The 15,530-nt window shown below is 33.0% G+C and overlaps 1 protein-coding gene across 1 annotated transcript; it reads right to left on the bottom strand.

Annotated features, from left to right (window-relative positions):
- Window positions 1-12,030: 12,030 nt before the first annotated feature.
- On the bottom strand, window positions 12,031-15,420 carry LOC149902024 (uncharacterized). The gene is made up of 4 exons (XM_090110769.1): window positions 15,148-15,420; window positions 14,681-14,819; window positions 14,370-14,521; window positions 12,031-14,211 (listed from the first exon to the last, which is right to left on the bottom strand). The coding sequence occupies exons 1-4, from the start codon at window positions 15,193-15,195 to the stop codon at window positions 13,441-13,443; spliced, it is 1,110 nt and encodes a 369-aa protein (XP_089966895.1). The 5' UTR covers window positions 15,196-15,420; the 3' UTR covers window positions 12,031-13,440.
- Window positions 15,421-15,530: the final 110 nt, after the last annotated feature.

The raw sequence follows: 15,530 nt of genomic DNA, 5'->3' as shown, positions 1-15,530 counted from the left end.
CACATGCGGCATGACCGTTTGTGGGCCATATAAGTTGTACACTTTTGTATGACGATTATAAAGCATTGAATGTTCATAAATTAAACGGAATATTTGGTCGGGAAATAATTTTTTAATATTCTTTTTTTAACGAACTACATATTTCTGATATAAAATCCTAGTAATATTATTCATGTGCGTGTGTCAATCACTTTAACGACAAGACGAATTTGGATAACGTTTCATCAACAGAGAGATCACTGGAGAGTAGATTTGCACAAAAAATTTGGAACTGCATATTATATACCTACTTATATTGTACCTAATGTATTTTTATACAGATACTTTAACAGTTTTATAGAAGCAGTGAAAATATTGTATACATTACAGTGAAACCTGGTTAAGTGAGACATCAAGGGACCTGCAATGTAGTTTCACTTATAGAGGTATTCCACTTACCCAGTGTCTCAGATACCTATATAGGTATATTAAGAAGAGCTGGAACGTCAACACATTTACACATTGCACATGTTAGGCCGGGAGATACTGACACAAAATTTCGAGCCATTTGTAACAGGATGGCGGTCTAGAGGGGTCTTAGTACGCAATGCCAAAAAGAAAAATGATGGTCAGAACGCTGGTACCGGCGGACTAGTTGCGTGGGCGTTAGTCACACTCGTCGGATAAATAGCGAAAGTCCAACGATTTGTAACACAAAAATTTTAGAATTTTAACCGATAGCCCTTAAAAAAGATGTAGGCGGTAGTGTCATGCCATACAGTTACGATGTGACTTACAGTCCGCCATACCGACGTGAATGCGTTGATTTAAAAAAAAACAATTCAACCATTTGTACCGGGCTCACTTTTGCACAGGTAACCATCGTCGTGCAGCCATTTACTAAAATCGCCATGCCATACTTTTCGGACGATTCCAAATGGTCGCCATACAGCGGAAAAGTAGCGGAAAGCGCGGAAAGCGAAGATTTGTAAATCGTTTGACTTTCGCTATTTATCCGACGAGTTCGACTAACGCCCACGCGACTAGTCCGCCGGTACCAGCGTTCTGAGTTCTGAGTTCTGACCATCATTTTTCTTTTAGTCATTGCGTAATAAGACCTCTGTAGAACCGCCATTCTGTTACAAATGACCCGAAATTTTGTGTCAATATCTCCCGGCCTATGTATATGTCATTTTTTGCAATTGTTTATAAATACAGGGTAATGTAATTGGTGTAGTACGAATATCTAAAAATCTATGAAGAATTTTGTGATACAGTAAATGGAAGAATTATAGACTATTTTACAGTATTTAATAAAATCATTTAATTTTTTGTTCATTTTCATTAGAAATGTCAATTTTTCTCACCAAGGTGGAAATTTGGATGATAAGGATCTTGTTAGAGAAATATAAATTTTGACTAAAATCGGCATTTTTTTTTTCAAAAATCAAATAACTAAGTAATTAATAATCAGAGTTATCACATTATTAAAAAAAATAAGCCAAACTATACACAATTTTTACCTACTTGATGCAATCCTCAAAGATCATGGACATAGTGTATTGCGCCTTCTACCATACCATCCAGAACTCAACCCAATAGAGTTACTATGGGGCATAATTAAAGGGAAAGTAGCATCACAAAATGTGAACTTTAACTTGAAAACTGTGTAAGAATTATTTAGAAAGGAAGCAAATGCTATTAGTCTGGATATGTTTAGTGACGTTTGGAGAAAGACGCGAGAACATGAGGAAAAATATATTCAATTAGAACCAAAAGTAGATAATTACACTGACTCATTTATAATAACATTAAGAAATTGAACCAAAAGTAGATAATTACACTGACTCATTTGAAATTCCGACAACGAAACATCGAGTTCTTCGAGCGATGAAAGTTACAGTGAAGTAGAAGATTACGATTATGATTAAATAGATTCTTCTTCTTCTCTATAGATACTGCTTTCTGAATTGGTGGTAAATGTTAAAACTGTTAAACTGTTATGACGATTCAAAAGTGCTTCTAGAAGAAGTCTAATTGTATAAATGTTTGAGTTTGAGTTTAAAACCAATAGTGTGAAAATTATACAATAAACATGTAACACATATTTGTTAGCGCGTATTGGTAGGTATTACGTACTTATTACAAATATAATATTTCTTAGATATCTTTACTCGACCAAAGTCAGGAATTTAATTATTATTTGATAATTGAATGATTATTAATACTTTTATCCAATTGATTATTATTAGAATAAATAATTAACTTCATCAATTGATTTACTTTTAAATTATAATTTTACAGGTAAATTATGAGAGCTTTCATAAGTAATTATATTTGCATATACATATCTACAACGCACCCATTTTACAATTTTTTAATTACAATAATACATTTTAAAATAAAACTAGAGTCGCATTTATTTTTGAACATACTGTAAGTGAAATTGCATAAGTGTGAGTACTGTGAACATGCCAGCTTTCCCTAATTGACCGATACAGGTATAAATAAATATCTGTCTCATTTACAGAGGGGTGATAACGATCGTAGCTTTCGTTTGACATTTTTCAAATAAACATCTGTATGATAGTAAAGCGAAACTAAAACTGAAGGTAATTGAAGCTCAAAATTTGTACTTACGTACTTGGAATTATGTGTGGAATTTGTGGGATGAATAAGAATGAGTAAACATACAATGTTATCTCAGTTACAGAGGTTTATGCATATAAAATTTACTTGCTGTCTCAGTTATAGAGGTAACTATGATGATAAATCGAAAGAACAAATCCCAGATATAGAGGTTTACCTCGTCCCACTAACAGAGGTAATACAGTACCAAAGTGTTGGGACCTCAGCATGAGTTCCAGTTATGGAGGTTTCTCACTTATCCAGGTCCCACTTAACCAAGTTTCACTGTATATGTATTACCAAGAATATATCATTACTATAATGTCCTAAAGCAGTTTTAATTCCAGTGTGGGAAGGTGATGGCGCTATACCACTTATATAGCTGTGTCATTCTACAGAAAATATTACTGTTTTAAGACATCGTGTTCATCCTGGAGATATTTTAGAAAGAAATAAGATGTATTTGGTGTAATTTTATGTGGTACTAGCTTGCCGCCTGCGGCTTCGCCCGCGTTTTCAAAGAAAAACCCGCATAGTTCCCGTTCCCGTGGGATTTCCTGGATAAAACCTAGCCTATATTACTCGTGGATAATGTAGCTTTCGAATGGTGAAAGAATTTTTTTAAATCGGTCCAGTAGTTTATGAGCCTATTCATTACAATCAAACAAAGTTTTTCTCTTTATAATATTAGTGTAGAAAACACACGATCGATAAAACGATATATCGACACACGTCGATCGAATAATTTTGTTATTCATACGAAGTTTCTTATAATAATAATGCCTTACTCTTATCCCGACGGGGCATGAAAAATAGATGTTGGCCGATTCTCAAACCTACCCGATATGCACACACAATTTCATGAGAATCGGTCAAGCCGTTTCGGAGGAGTTTAACTTCAAACAAAGTGACACGATAATTTTATATATTAAAAGATTGAAATTACAATTGAACCCCGAGAATAGTCTCGTATTATCTCTTATATATAAAAATGAATCGCAAAATGTGTTGGTAAGCGCATAATTCGAGAACGGCTGATCCGATTTCGATAATTCTTTTTTTATTATATTCCTTGAAGTACGAGGATGGTTCTTATGTAGAGAAAACGTAAACATGTACCACGGGCGAAGCCGGGGCGGACCGCTAGTTTGAGATAAAAATATAACTGACAATTTTCGTATACAGCCGTAAATGTCATCTTTATGTGTTTATAATCATTAAGGCTGCAGTCTAGCAAAATTGCGTTTTCAACAAGTTATTTGACAATTTTTTCCCGGATAATGAAATGATAAACTGAATTTTTTTTTCTTGTTTATCAATTAGTGTTATATACGCAATGCGCGTGAATTTTTTCACATTTATAAAGTTACTTTATGTTACCTTAATCAGGCCTTCAAGATAAGTCTCTTTCCCCCAAAGACATTTCGAGCTAAGTTTGTGCACTCACTACGTTGCAACCGATTACAATTTACACAATCTGATCAGCGCATTATTATCCTTATATAGTCGTTATTAAAAACTGCTGAATACAATTGCCGAAAAACTTATGATTTTCCTAATTAGAACGTTATAAATTCATTAAATTTCCCATTTTTTGCCTTACAAAAACTATTGATAAATACTGCTAAAAGTTATTTTTTCCATTAATTTATTCGAGTTGGTTGAAGACCAATGACTATTAATCCTTTAAAAAGTTTTTTTTTTGAATTTTGATAATTCTTTAAATATTAAAAAAATATTTAAAATAATTAGGAAAAATCCTAGCGAATTTCTTCAGTCGCGCTCCTTGGGCCGGAGCGTTCTGACGTGTGCTCTACGCTCGATTTTCCTTCATACCGAAGTGAAAGTTGCTCTACTTCATTAAATTTAATATTTTTGTTAATTGATTATTTTTATCTTAGTTTTATGCAAATATTCATATTTTTAAACATTTGATTTCGATATGGAAAATAAACGAAAAAAATATGCGTGTAACTACTAGAAAAAAAATTATCTTCGAACATAAAGTTAATGAAACCAAATAGATTACAAAGGTGATTGGCAACAATTTCTTTATTTTACGGGGTGTCAGTAAAGGGATGTATGTTTCTTCACTACATAGTATTTTTATAAGTCGCTTTCTCTGTCCCTATGTCCCTTTGTACGCTTAAATCTTTGAAACTACGCAACGGATTTTGATGTGTTTTTTTTTTAATAGATAGAGTGATTCAAGAGGAAGGTTTATAATTATAATAACATCGATTAAATAGTGGAGAAGTACTGTTATTTTTGAGGTTTCTAATGTGATGTCGTAAATAATTACATTTTTTCCGCTTACATTGCAAACGCAGGCTGAACCCTACGAGTTTTATCAAAATAATGTAGTAAGTATTGTACACATTGAAAAGGTCTACAGAAAAGTCCGTGATGGTATATGTCTATCTCTTATGGATAACCCACAATAACTTTTTTTGTCATTTACTTTTTACGACAAATAATTGCTAATTTTCGAAGCGATTTTAACCAATACAGCATTAATCCTTAACCAATTAAATACCTTGAATACATTGTTCATTTAATATAGATCTATATGGCCCTTTACACCGTATGATTTAAGTGAATATTTTCGAAGATAATATTACAGATTTAAAAATTGCGGGACGTAGCGTTTGTGGCGGTACCGGCCGGCCGCCGCGGCCGCGCCATTGCACCCATGCGAAGCATGGGCGGGTCGCTAGTTAAAACTAAAGTAAGCTCATAAATTTTCTTATAATAATATAATTTTTTTTGAAGTTCCAAAAATGTTTATTTTTCGTTTGAGAAATACGAAATATAATATAAACTTGTATTGAGAACTTGAACTTGGGACATACGGGGAAAATGATTTGTTTACTCCAAAATTCCAAATATGTCGAGGTGTTTCAATTTTTTCTTCTAGTCATTTTAAACGTAGCGGCATGTTGTTTGATTATTAATTTTGTAACTTAAATACAGGATGTTGGTTTTATATTCTGATCTTACAGACGCGCTGACAAATTTAGTCCACCATTTCTAGTTTGGTCCACCAACTCTATTTACCAATATTAAAATGAATGGATCATCATCACATCATCAAAACTCAGATGTAATGGAAGATCACAATAACATAGAAAATTCAATGGGTGTTGAGAACTAAACAAACACAAGTAACAGAGACGCACAGAATAAAAAAAGAGGACGAAAATGATAATTCGTTGATGCTTTCCCTTTTCGACGTATTGTTAGGGTACATCACTAATCTGCAAAAAACAAAACTGATGATTCCCAATTGCTGATTAAAAATGAAAAACAAATAATCGACAACAGTGGTGAAAATTTGCTGATCACAATGAAACATCCTTCAGTGGTAGCAGATTTACTCATTTAAAATGTATCGGTGAACAGCGTAAAGGAGAGGAGGACAGGAAAACATTATTCAGAATGTGGATGGTGGATTGTATACAGGGTGTAATCGATAAGTATGTGCAGGCGATTATGACGTTATTATTGCAGGTATCAAAAAACTTAAAACTGATATCGAAATTACTTTACCTAATGAGCAAAATGACAATAATAACTTTTTAAAAGTATAACAAGAAATATTTAAAAAATTTACTTTATACACTCCCATCTAAAGAAGGGAAAATGGGACTAGTAGAAGTTAAATGTCTAATTCCGGCAAAAGACATGAATGCGGAAGATGCGGTTAAAAATAAAAAATTTAATATTTGAAATACAATGCAAAAAAATAACACTTTTGTCATAGATAAGAATCATGACTATTTTTTCCAAATTCAGGGACAACTAAACGTTGCAGAAGTAGAAGTCTGCTTATTTGCTGTTTGGACTGGAGTGAATCATGATCGTCTAATATTAATTTAGTGAGAAACGTCTTCCCAGTTCAAAATGGAGAAATAAACCATCCACGCGAAGACCGACATCCGCGCGGACGGAGTCGCGGGCTGAAGCTAGTCAGAAATAAATATCTTTTGTTTTCATTTGCACATTTTTCTATTTTATATTGTTTTACACAAACATTACATTTTTTTTATTATATACAAAATTTGTTTATCCGTTTTATTAGTGAAACTGAACAACTTTCACTAAGAAACTTAGGTCGAAAAAAATGTAGAGAGTTATGCATTTTGTATGTAAAGCTTATTTTTTTTTTATATTTCGTCCAAATTTCTTTGTTAAAGTTGATCAGTTATATAAACATGAAGTTGAAGATATCAATAGAACGTATTCGCAAATTTTGTGTACTTATAAAAAGAATCAACTGGTGTAATTTTCACGAAAATTGTTTCAAATTGTCATTTTAGGTATTTATTACGAATATTAAATTATGCATACGAATGATTTAATTTTTAAAAATTAAGTGGAGCAACTTTCCCTTAGTACATTTGTATTATTTACATATAGGATGACAGGATGCATTTGTTTGCACTACTAGACCAAGCCCTTAAGAACACGGAAATAATAAAAAATCAAAAATATATATAATGCGCATATTCTTTAATTGATAAAATGCATTGTAACAATTTCTCGTTGGGCGTGAATACTGTGCGATCGATAAAGCGGTATATTTTTAAACTTTGATTAACATTAGAGGATCTATTTACTGTATAAATAAGGCGTGGTGTATCTATGATACTAATAGATATGATATCCGGTTATAGTAGCAAATATATTATAAATTATAATATAACACTGTATACATAATACTTATATTATAGAACAATGTAACCATGGGTTGTTCAAATAATACTTTAACGGTTATATATTTATAATAAGTTAATAACATTGGTTTAATTTTTAGTATTTTTCATTTAAATAAATCGCATTTTTAAAACACTAAATTAAAATAAATGAATTGGAAATAAATCAATTGGTTATTGGTTATTTTATAAGTACGACCTTTTTTTGAACAGCCGTTCGAAATATAATACTGTATTTCCTAAGATAAATAAGTGAAATATATTTATAAAAATCAACAAGTAACTATTGAAATTTGGTTCTAAATAAAACCATTTAAACATGGGAAATAGAGGCATTCGTTTATTTGGTTTTATTTAAACGTTAAATAATTTTATGTTTTGAATATCGTGTCTGGGTTTTTTTTGTATAAAAATAAAAGTACATATATTTATAATATAGAAGATCCATTGGGGGTTATGTTTCAATCGACCTTGTTTTAGTTAAATGGAAATATACATACGCTTGGTTGTTATATCACCTTAGATCTTATTGTAATTGATTTAAAGTTTTTTAGGCGTCATAAACACATTCGAGAATGTTCTAGTAAACTACATATTTCATTTGTGAAATAAAGAAAGCACAGAAGGTGTAGTATTTTCCTTCGTATGAAGATGCGGGAGTTTTATTAATATAATATTTTTGTATGTAATTTAATGTATGCTTAAAATTAATTGGGTCGTGTTTAGAACGCCTAAAAGTAAGTAGGGTGACGATTGATATAATTGGAGAATTCTTTTTAGTTAGTAAGTTCATAATAATTGATTTTAGTTTAGTTTTGAATGTAGGGCACGTTTCGTTTTTCGCCTCAGTACAATAACTGTTAGACTATTTTTATATTTAGTCCTGTATATACTTGTATAAGGCCTTAACTTGTTAGTGATTTTAATAAAATATGATTTCGCATTGTGATGTTTTATTTATTTACCTTGCCCCCATCTACTACTAGCTCGAATACTAGAACCCGCTTGGTACCTGGGTGAAAAGTAGTGCTAATTCAGACTATGATATCTATCTCTGTCTCTATACCAAATACACACAGACACAATAATGTAAAATATCTTACAAACTAGCTGCTTACATTTTCTTTGTATCACGTCTAGATTTATTTTTATTGTCGTTTTGAAATACCTCAAAATTCTGTATTGTTTGCTAGTCTCTCTTGCAATATCGCTATTTTATTCGGTCTGTAAGATATTTTTCATCACAAAAACAATTCAAGTCAATTTATAAAAAGCAAGAACCATATTATCTACTGAAGACATTATTTTTACACTAGTCTATATGGAATATATGCACTTCCGTAGTTCTCGGGATGACTCCGTGGCGCTCAGTTTAAAACAAAGTTTTAAAGCGATGGTTGATGATTTTAACCTTTTTATTATTTACGTGAAAATTTGTGTGTAATTTCAACCATAAAGGAAAATCAAATCATGTTTTATGGATTTTTCAACGACGCAAACATTGAAAGCGCAATATGTTGCAATATCGCTATTTTATTCGGTCTGTATGATATTTTTCATCACAAAAACAATTCAAGTCAATTTATAAAAAGCAAGAACCATATCTACTGAAGATATTATTTTTATACTAATTTATACCCACCAAACCTAGCTAATTTGCGGTTCACGCGAATATAAACAGATCGATCATCGACTCACGGCGCCCCTGTTAACTTTCTACGGCGCACCAGGGCGCCGCGGCGCACAGTTTGGGAACACCTGGCCTATAGCCTTCCTCGATAAATGAGCTATCTAACACCGAAAGAATTTTTCAAATCGGAATAGTAGTTCCCAAGATAGCGCGTTCAAACTAACAAACAAAGTCTTCAGCTTTATAATATCAGTAAAGATCAGAGATTGATAGTAATAGAAAATGTTGAGACAACCAAAGCAATCCTTTTCTGTTCTTTAATAATTAATATTAAGTATAGTTAAAAAATATTAACACTTTTACGCTTGGGAGCTTTAACTCATAAAAGTTTGGTAAATATTGTCATCGATCCCCATTGAAATTTTAATTGTTGATGTAAACTCGTAGATGTTGGTCGTATTTAGTATTATTTACTCCCGACTACAGTTCAAAAAGAAAAACTTATTATCAGTTATACTATTCTATAGGAGTTGTTTTAATAAACAAATATACTGTGAAAATATTTTATTTCGTCTGTACAACATCAAGCTTATTCATAACACTGGCTCGTCGTTTGGCAACACTGGTCTCAGGCGCGGGAGATTTGCGCTTGTTCTCTTCCATGGTGTTGCCCGTGTCTTCTATCACTATGTCTTGCGTTGGAATTCCCATTAATAAGTTATCAATACTAGTGCAGTTTTTATCAAGTTCATTATTATCTGAAACTACCATTATTGTGAGAACTTTATTTATGAAATAAACGTAAAGTTAGACAGGTTTTGGGCATTGATATAGTGTTGCTTTCTAAAAAATGACCGATTTTAATGTTCTGAAGGGGTGGAAATTTAAAAACAAAAATAGCCAATCACAGAAAGCATTTATTACAAAGAAAATAAAGTAAAAGAGTTTAATTAAATTAAGACAACAAAAGAAAGAAACAAGAAGATAAGCTTATCAGAAATACAAATGCAAAAAAAAATCATCAAAATAATTGTTAGAAAAAAAATATCTGGGTCGTTTTCAAAATAATTGTACATTACGACAAAATGTCTGTCCCCCTAAAAAATCTTCGAAAAAAATATGGTTACGACTGAAATAAATCATTGTTAACGTTTTACAGACTAAACTTAAGCATACTGCATATCATTTCTGATGAAAAGCAATGAATTGCGATTCAAATTCTTACATAAATTTAATGTGAAAATCAAGTAACAAAAAAAGCTCCATACATTTTTTTATTGTCCCCTATGTGGACGACAATGAAAACCAATATTTTTATCAGAATTTTTGTATGAAACTTCCTATTTTTTGTATCATAATTAAAAAGCAATGTTTGAAGTGTTATATCTGATAGATTAAACTATTTAAATTACCTTATATAAACGAAGAATGACATATTATAAAATGTCCCTATCAATCGTTACAATTTCGTGACACTGATTTATTGACATAATTAACCAACTTCTTGTATCACAAAGAAGAGGAATCTAACTCTAATCATTGGCAAAACTGGTCATGTCACGAAAAGTAAGGTCACATTAACGCGCCGCCATTTTGTTCGTCGTCCAGACATGGAAGAAGTCCTGTAGTGTGCTGTGCAAAAAATTTAGTTACATTTTCCTAACGACGTATTTTTAACAAAAGTAAGTACATTTTGAAGAATTCACCTACCGCAATTGTAATATACTTAAATTATGACTAGAGTAATAGATTACACTTTCAATCTAATGGTAAATGTGATTATGTTTTGTGTAAAAGTATTTCTTAGGTTATTTTTTACATGTTACTGACGAACAATTTCTTGACATTTACTGACGTCAGTAAATTGTAGACGGTAAAGCTGTGGTCTCATGTGTAAAGTATGAAAATAAGATATTAAAATGTGTGTTAATTTAATGTAACGAATAAAAATAAAGGAGAAAAACAATAAATCTCTCAAGATTATTTTTTTGTAACTACAGGCCATACTTTTTTAAACCATGATGTAGGGTTAGTAAAGTCGGGCTTAGGGACTTGACTTTTCCTGGGATCTGATAACTTTTTTATAGTGAAAGCGGATCAGTGAGTCTTGGCCTCCAATTTTACAAGTGGTTTCTGATGGGATAACGCTTGCCTTATTGCATTTAGTGTTGATCGCTTTTCCACCCACACGAGTGATGCTTACTTTTGTTTTTATTTTTATTCAAAATACATATATCCAACAGCTTTTTTTAGTTTCAGAATGCCGCTAACCGGTGCCGAACGGCAAAAAAATACATTGAAAAACTAAAAAAAGCAAAACCCTGAAAAATATGAAAAGAAAAGGAAAAAACACCTCGAGAAAGTGAAACAAAGACAAAGAAAAATATCAGATCTTAATGACAGTGAAAAAGTAGCTCGAAGACAAAAATGGAAAGAAGCTAATGATAGAAGAAAATAAAAGGAAAACCAAACAGAGAATTATAAAAATTGATTGTTTCTTGATTATTTTGTAACTAAAAATATATTTTTTTTTAACTAGTGACTTCTTACTTTTTTATATGTAATATTACCTTATTCTGAATACAGCCTTACTTTTACAACTTCCTGACATTTCCTAACGAAACAGTTTACTGACAATTTCGTGATGTACAAATATTTTGAAAATGACCCATCTGTATGAACTGCAATGCGTTAAGAACAATGAGTTTACAAATTATAATTAGGGTAACTTATTGCGAAAAATATAACGTCTATAATATTAAAAGGAATGTGTTATACAGTCAAAACAATATCAAAAGGCTAACCCATGTCTTTCTGTTTCGCAAGTTGTTTTAGTCTGAATTGTTCCTGAGCTTGTTTTTGGCGCCTTTTTCTTTCAGCCCGCGCTTCTTCCTCGCTCGCCTCCTGCCGTTAATTAAACTTATGGAGATTTCGTTTTTTAAAACTAACTTCAATTTTGTATACCTATTCACTGACAGAAATATGAGGGAAAAGAAAAAGTATTGTTTTCATAATAAAAAAAATTAAATTAAAATAAACAAAAAATTAAAAAGGTTCAACCAAAACTAAACAATCAAACATGTTTCAATTTCAAACAATTTATTGTAATAAAAACACGTATTGAATTCCACACAATATCATTATATCTACGTACGAACTATGTACATAATGCAATTCCTTTATTTAGAACTAAATTCGAGTACAATACTTTGTTTATAAAAATTTGTAAACATTTCTATATAGCTATGTAAATATATGTATAGGCAAAATAGCTGGCGGGTACCAGCATTGCCTGGTTACTTCCAAAATATTGAGTACCTATAAAATAATATCATGTAAATTTGTATTGTTTAGGAAAGTGAAAAAAAATATGTAAGTAAATATATTATATGTTAAGTATGTTATGTAAATTCTTGGCTTTTGTAAAGTGCAATTGACTGATTGATTGTAAAGTTTTTTAAACTCTTATTGCTTAAACCACTACTTTCACACGATTTTTTTAATGCGTGCTCGTCAGACTGTGTTACTTAAATATGTTTAAACTTTAAGTAGGTGTGTGTTTGTCTGTATATAGGTATTATTATATAATTTATCATAGTTTTACATTTAATTTATGTGTAAATACCTAAATAGAAATAATACCCGGGCAATGCTCACATTACCCTCAGCTATTGTTAAAACTTCGTGACAGTGATCGGATCAATTTTAATTGGCTGAATATATCTATTATTGCTTATAACAACTACAAATCCTGCACACAGTACCTATAGAAAGCAAACTATACCGATTCTATTACATTCTGCGGGGCGATTTAGTTGTTTAATAAAGTCTTTGAAAATCGTATTTTTACTTTGTTAAAAATTAACAAGTAAAATAAGATTTTCAAGTGTTTTATTGTATTTGAATAGTTTAATATCGAAATTTATTCGGATTCTTTGTCAAGAAAACATAAGTATATTTTAATACTATCGATTGATAAATATAAAATGAAAATTTCAATCCATAAAATTAATGTTCATTTTATTTAGCCCCTTAACCCCTATTATATTTCTCTGCAACATTAAGCTTCAAACGGCCGACATCCTAACATCCTATACCTATAACTAGTAACTTCAGGAAAAATTCGATAAAAAATAGTGTATTTTGAATAAAAATATACTTACATCAACTAAGTGTATAATCACTAACTTCGAAACGCTACGTGTCTAGAGATTTAAAATATACTTTTTAGGGTTTGAGCACACTAGCTTCTAAACATATGCTGTAACGCGGGGCGAAACATAAACCCTTTTACAGGGATAATAAAATGCATTAAAATTGCTTTTATTTTTTATCTCAAAATTGAGACTCGTTATTAGAGAGACGAAAATAATAAATTCGGGCGCACCGATTAAACGTCGGCAAGGAGTAATCACTAGCAGTGTATTTTTTGTTTATATTTTGCACCCGCAACATATAGGATCGGACAGCATATGTTCCACTCCACCCTTAGGACTTGGGTGCGGAGGGCTCCGTTGGACCGCCCGGGGACGACGCCTTGGACGCGTCCTCCGGGAATTGCTTCTCGACCTGCTCCGCCACCCACTTCTTAACCTTCTGCTCCGTCCAGAAGCCGTCGTAGAAGATCGTCGGCTTGATCCAGCAGCCCTGGTTCTGCGGCGGCGGGTAGGGGCCGGGCTCCTCGGGCCCGGGGCCCTGCCGGCACGCATTCTTGCACTCCACGGAGCCGCGCCCGTTCACCACGAGGTTCTTGGGCGGCACGTTGAAATTCAGGTTGACGTTACCGTGCGGCTCGTAGGCGAAGTGCCACGGGCCCGAGTACTCGTAGTAGGCGTTGGGGTAGAGGGGGGGCGGCGCGGGCAGGCGGGGGGGCGCGTACAGCGGGGGGGGCACCACGCCGCCCATCAGCGGCACCACGAAACTTACGTTGGGGCGCGGCGGCCGCGGGGCGTTGGCGGGCGGCCGCGGGGGCAGGCTGGCCGGGGCGGGACCGCTGGGCGGCATGGGCGGCACGTGCGCCAGCGCCACGGGCGGCGCGTTCTTGACCGCGGGCGGCACCCGCACCCCGCTCACGCCCTCCGGCTCCTTGCGCTGCGAGTTCTTCGGCTCAGTCAGCTTGTTCAGCAGGTTCGGGTTGTTCTCCTGCTGCGGCTCCACTGGCGTCTCCGTTTTGTTACTTTCTAATAATTCAAGCAGATCTGAGGCGACGTTCCCGCCGAAACTGAGCAGCGTTTCGCGTAAGGCGTTTGTTACAGCACACTGGAATATACAAATTCATAAAATATATTGATATAATGTAAAACATAGCATTCAGTTCATTCGTTACATACTTGACAACATCTCAATCATTAAAAATGATGTTCAATCAGTGATACTTTATGTATTGTTGCGAAAAAGTAGAATATATACCAACATACCTTTCTTGCCCTATGTATAGCGGATCCTTTAGTGACACCCACAGATGTAGCATACCCAACATTCTCACGATGGATGTCCAAGTTCTTCACAGTCACATTGACAAAAGCTGCCACACCAGCTGTATATTTTCCATTCACTAATTCTACAAAATCTGCAAAAATAAAACGCATGTATGGATATTACTAAATATCTATTTTAAAATTGTTACGTGATAAAACTGCATATAACTTTACTAAATATTGGGAATTTTATAATAAATTTACAAAAATAATGGACAAAAATAAGAAAATACTATAAAAGCAATACAAACCCAAATCCTGTTTAGTCACCGACCAACTCCAATTATTAAATGTCCACTGCGAGTGGCCAAAATTTATGAGTTGCTGTCTCCGCTGCTGCGGCTCCCAATCATCATCACCAGCTATGTCTGGGACTATTGAACTGTCCGGCTTTAAACATAATCATTATATGAATAAACAAACAATAACATATTACGAATAAACAATATTTGAACAAAACACCAAAAAATTTTAATTAAATTAAAAATATATAAACATATATACTACAACTTAACAAACTTTAAGTCAATATAGCAAGGTCAAACAACGATGTACACGTTACATAAAAACAACTTAATACAGTAATTGCATTACTGTACGCGTTTATTCTTTCAGTATTCATTTAAATAAATAAATATTATTATATCGCATTACTGGGAACCGAATACTGTATTTTTATTTATATACTACACAATTAAATAATAAACAATACAAATACCATTTTGATGTTGCAGTTTGCTACGGGGAATCCTGGTTTCCTCTGCATTCTTGGAGACGCGAGCAACTTTTAGCTAATCAAAATGCCCAAAAATAATCACAGCTTCATATCATCAGATATATGTTCATTTATAGCACATGTATGTCAAGTTTTAAAGTTCAGCACATGCAAGAAGCGCGTCCTATTTTATTGTTAATAATAATTAATCTCAACAAAACATTTATTGACATTTTGCGAGGAAATTCGTGTCGATTCGATTTCCAACATCTGTCAATATGTAATATGTTGTTGTTGTCTGTTGACATCCATATGTGCGTCCTAAAATGTTAACATTTATAATACAAATATTTTTAGTGAGAACATTATTCTTGATTACAACTAAT

This window comes from Colias eurytheme, chromosome 16, assembly GCF_061535395.1.
Source record: "Colias eurytheme isolate Ceu_HAF_F1 chromosome 16, ilColEury1 Martin Lab GWU primary, whole genome shotgun sequence".
NCBI classification, from domain to species: domain Eukaryota; kingdom Metazoa; phylum Arthropoda; class Insecta; order Lepidoptera; family Pieridae; genus Colias; species Colias eurytheme.
The sequence above is the reverse complement of the archived record's forward strand: the minus strand, read 5'-3'. Positions and strand labels throughout refer to the sequence as shown.

Excerpts from the sequence above, each read along its gene's own strand:
- LOC149902024 (XM_090110769.1), bottom strand. The coding sequence starts at position 15,195 with ATGCAGAGGAAACCAGGATTCCCCGTAGCAAACTGCAACATCAAAATG. Across the intron at positions 14,522-14,680 it reads GGTGACTAAACAGGATTTGG|ATTTTGTAGAATTAGTGAAT; the intron begins GTTTGTATTGCT and ends TTATTTTTGCAG. Across the intron at positions 14,212-14,369 it reads CTATACATAGGGCAAGAAAG|TGTGCTGTAACAAACGCCTT; the intron begins GTATGTTGGTAT and ends TGTATATTCCAG.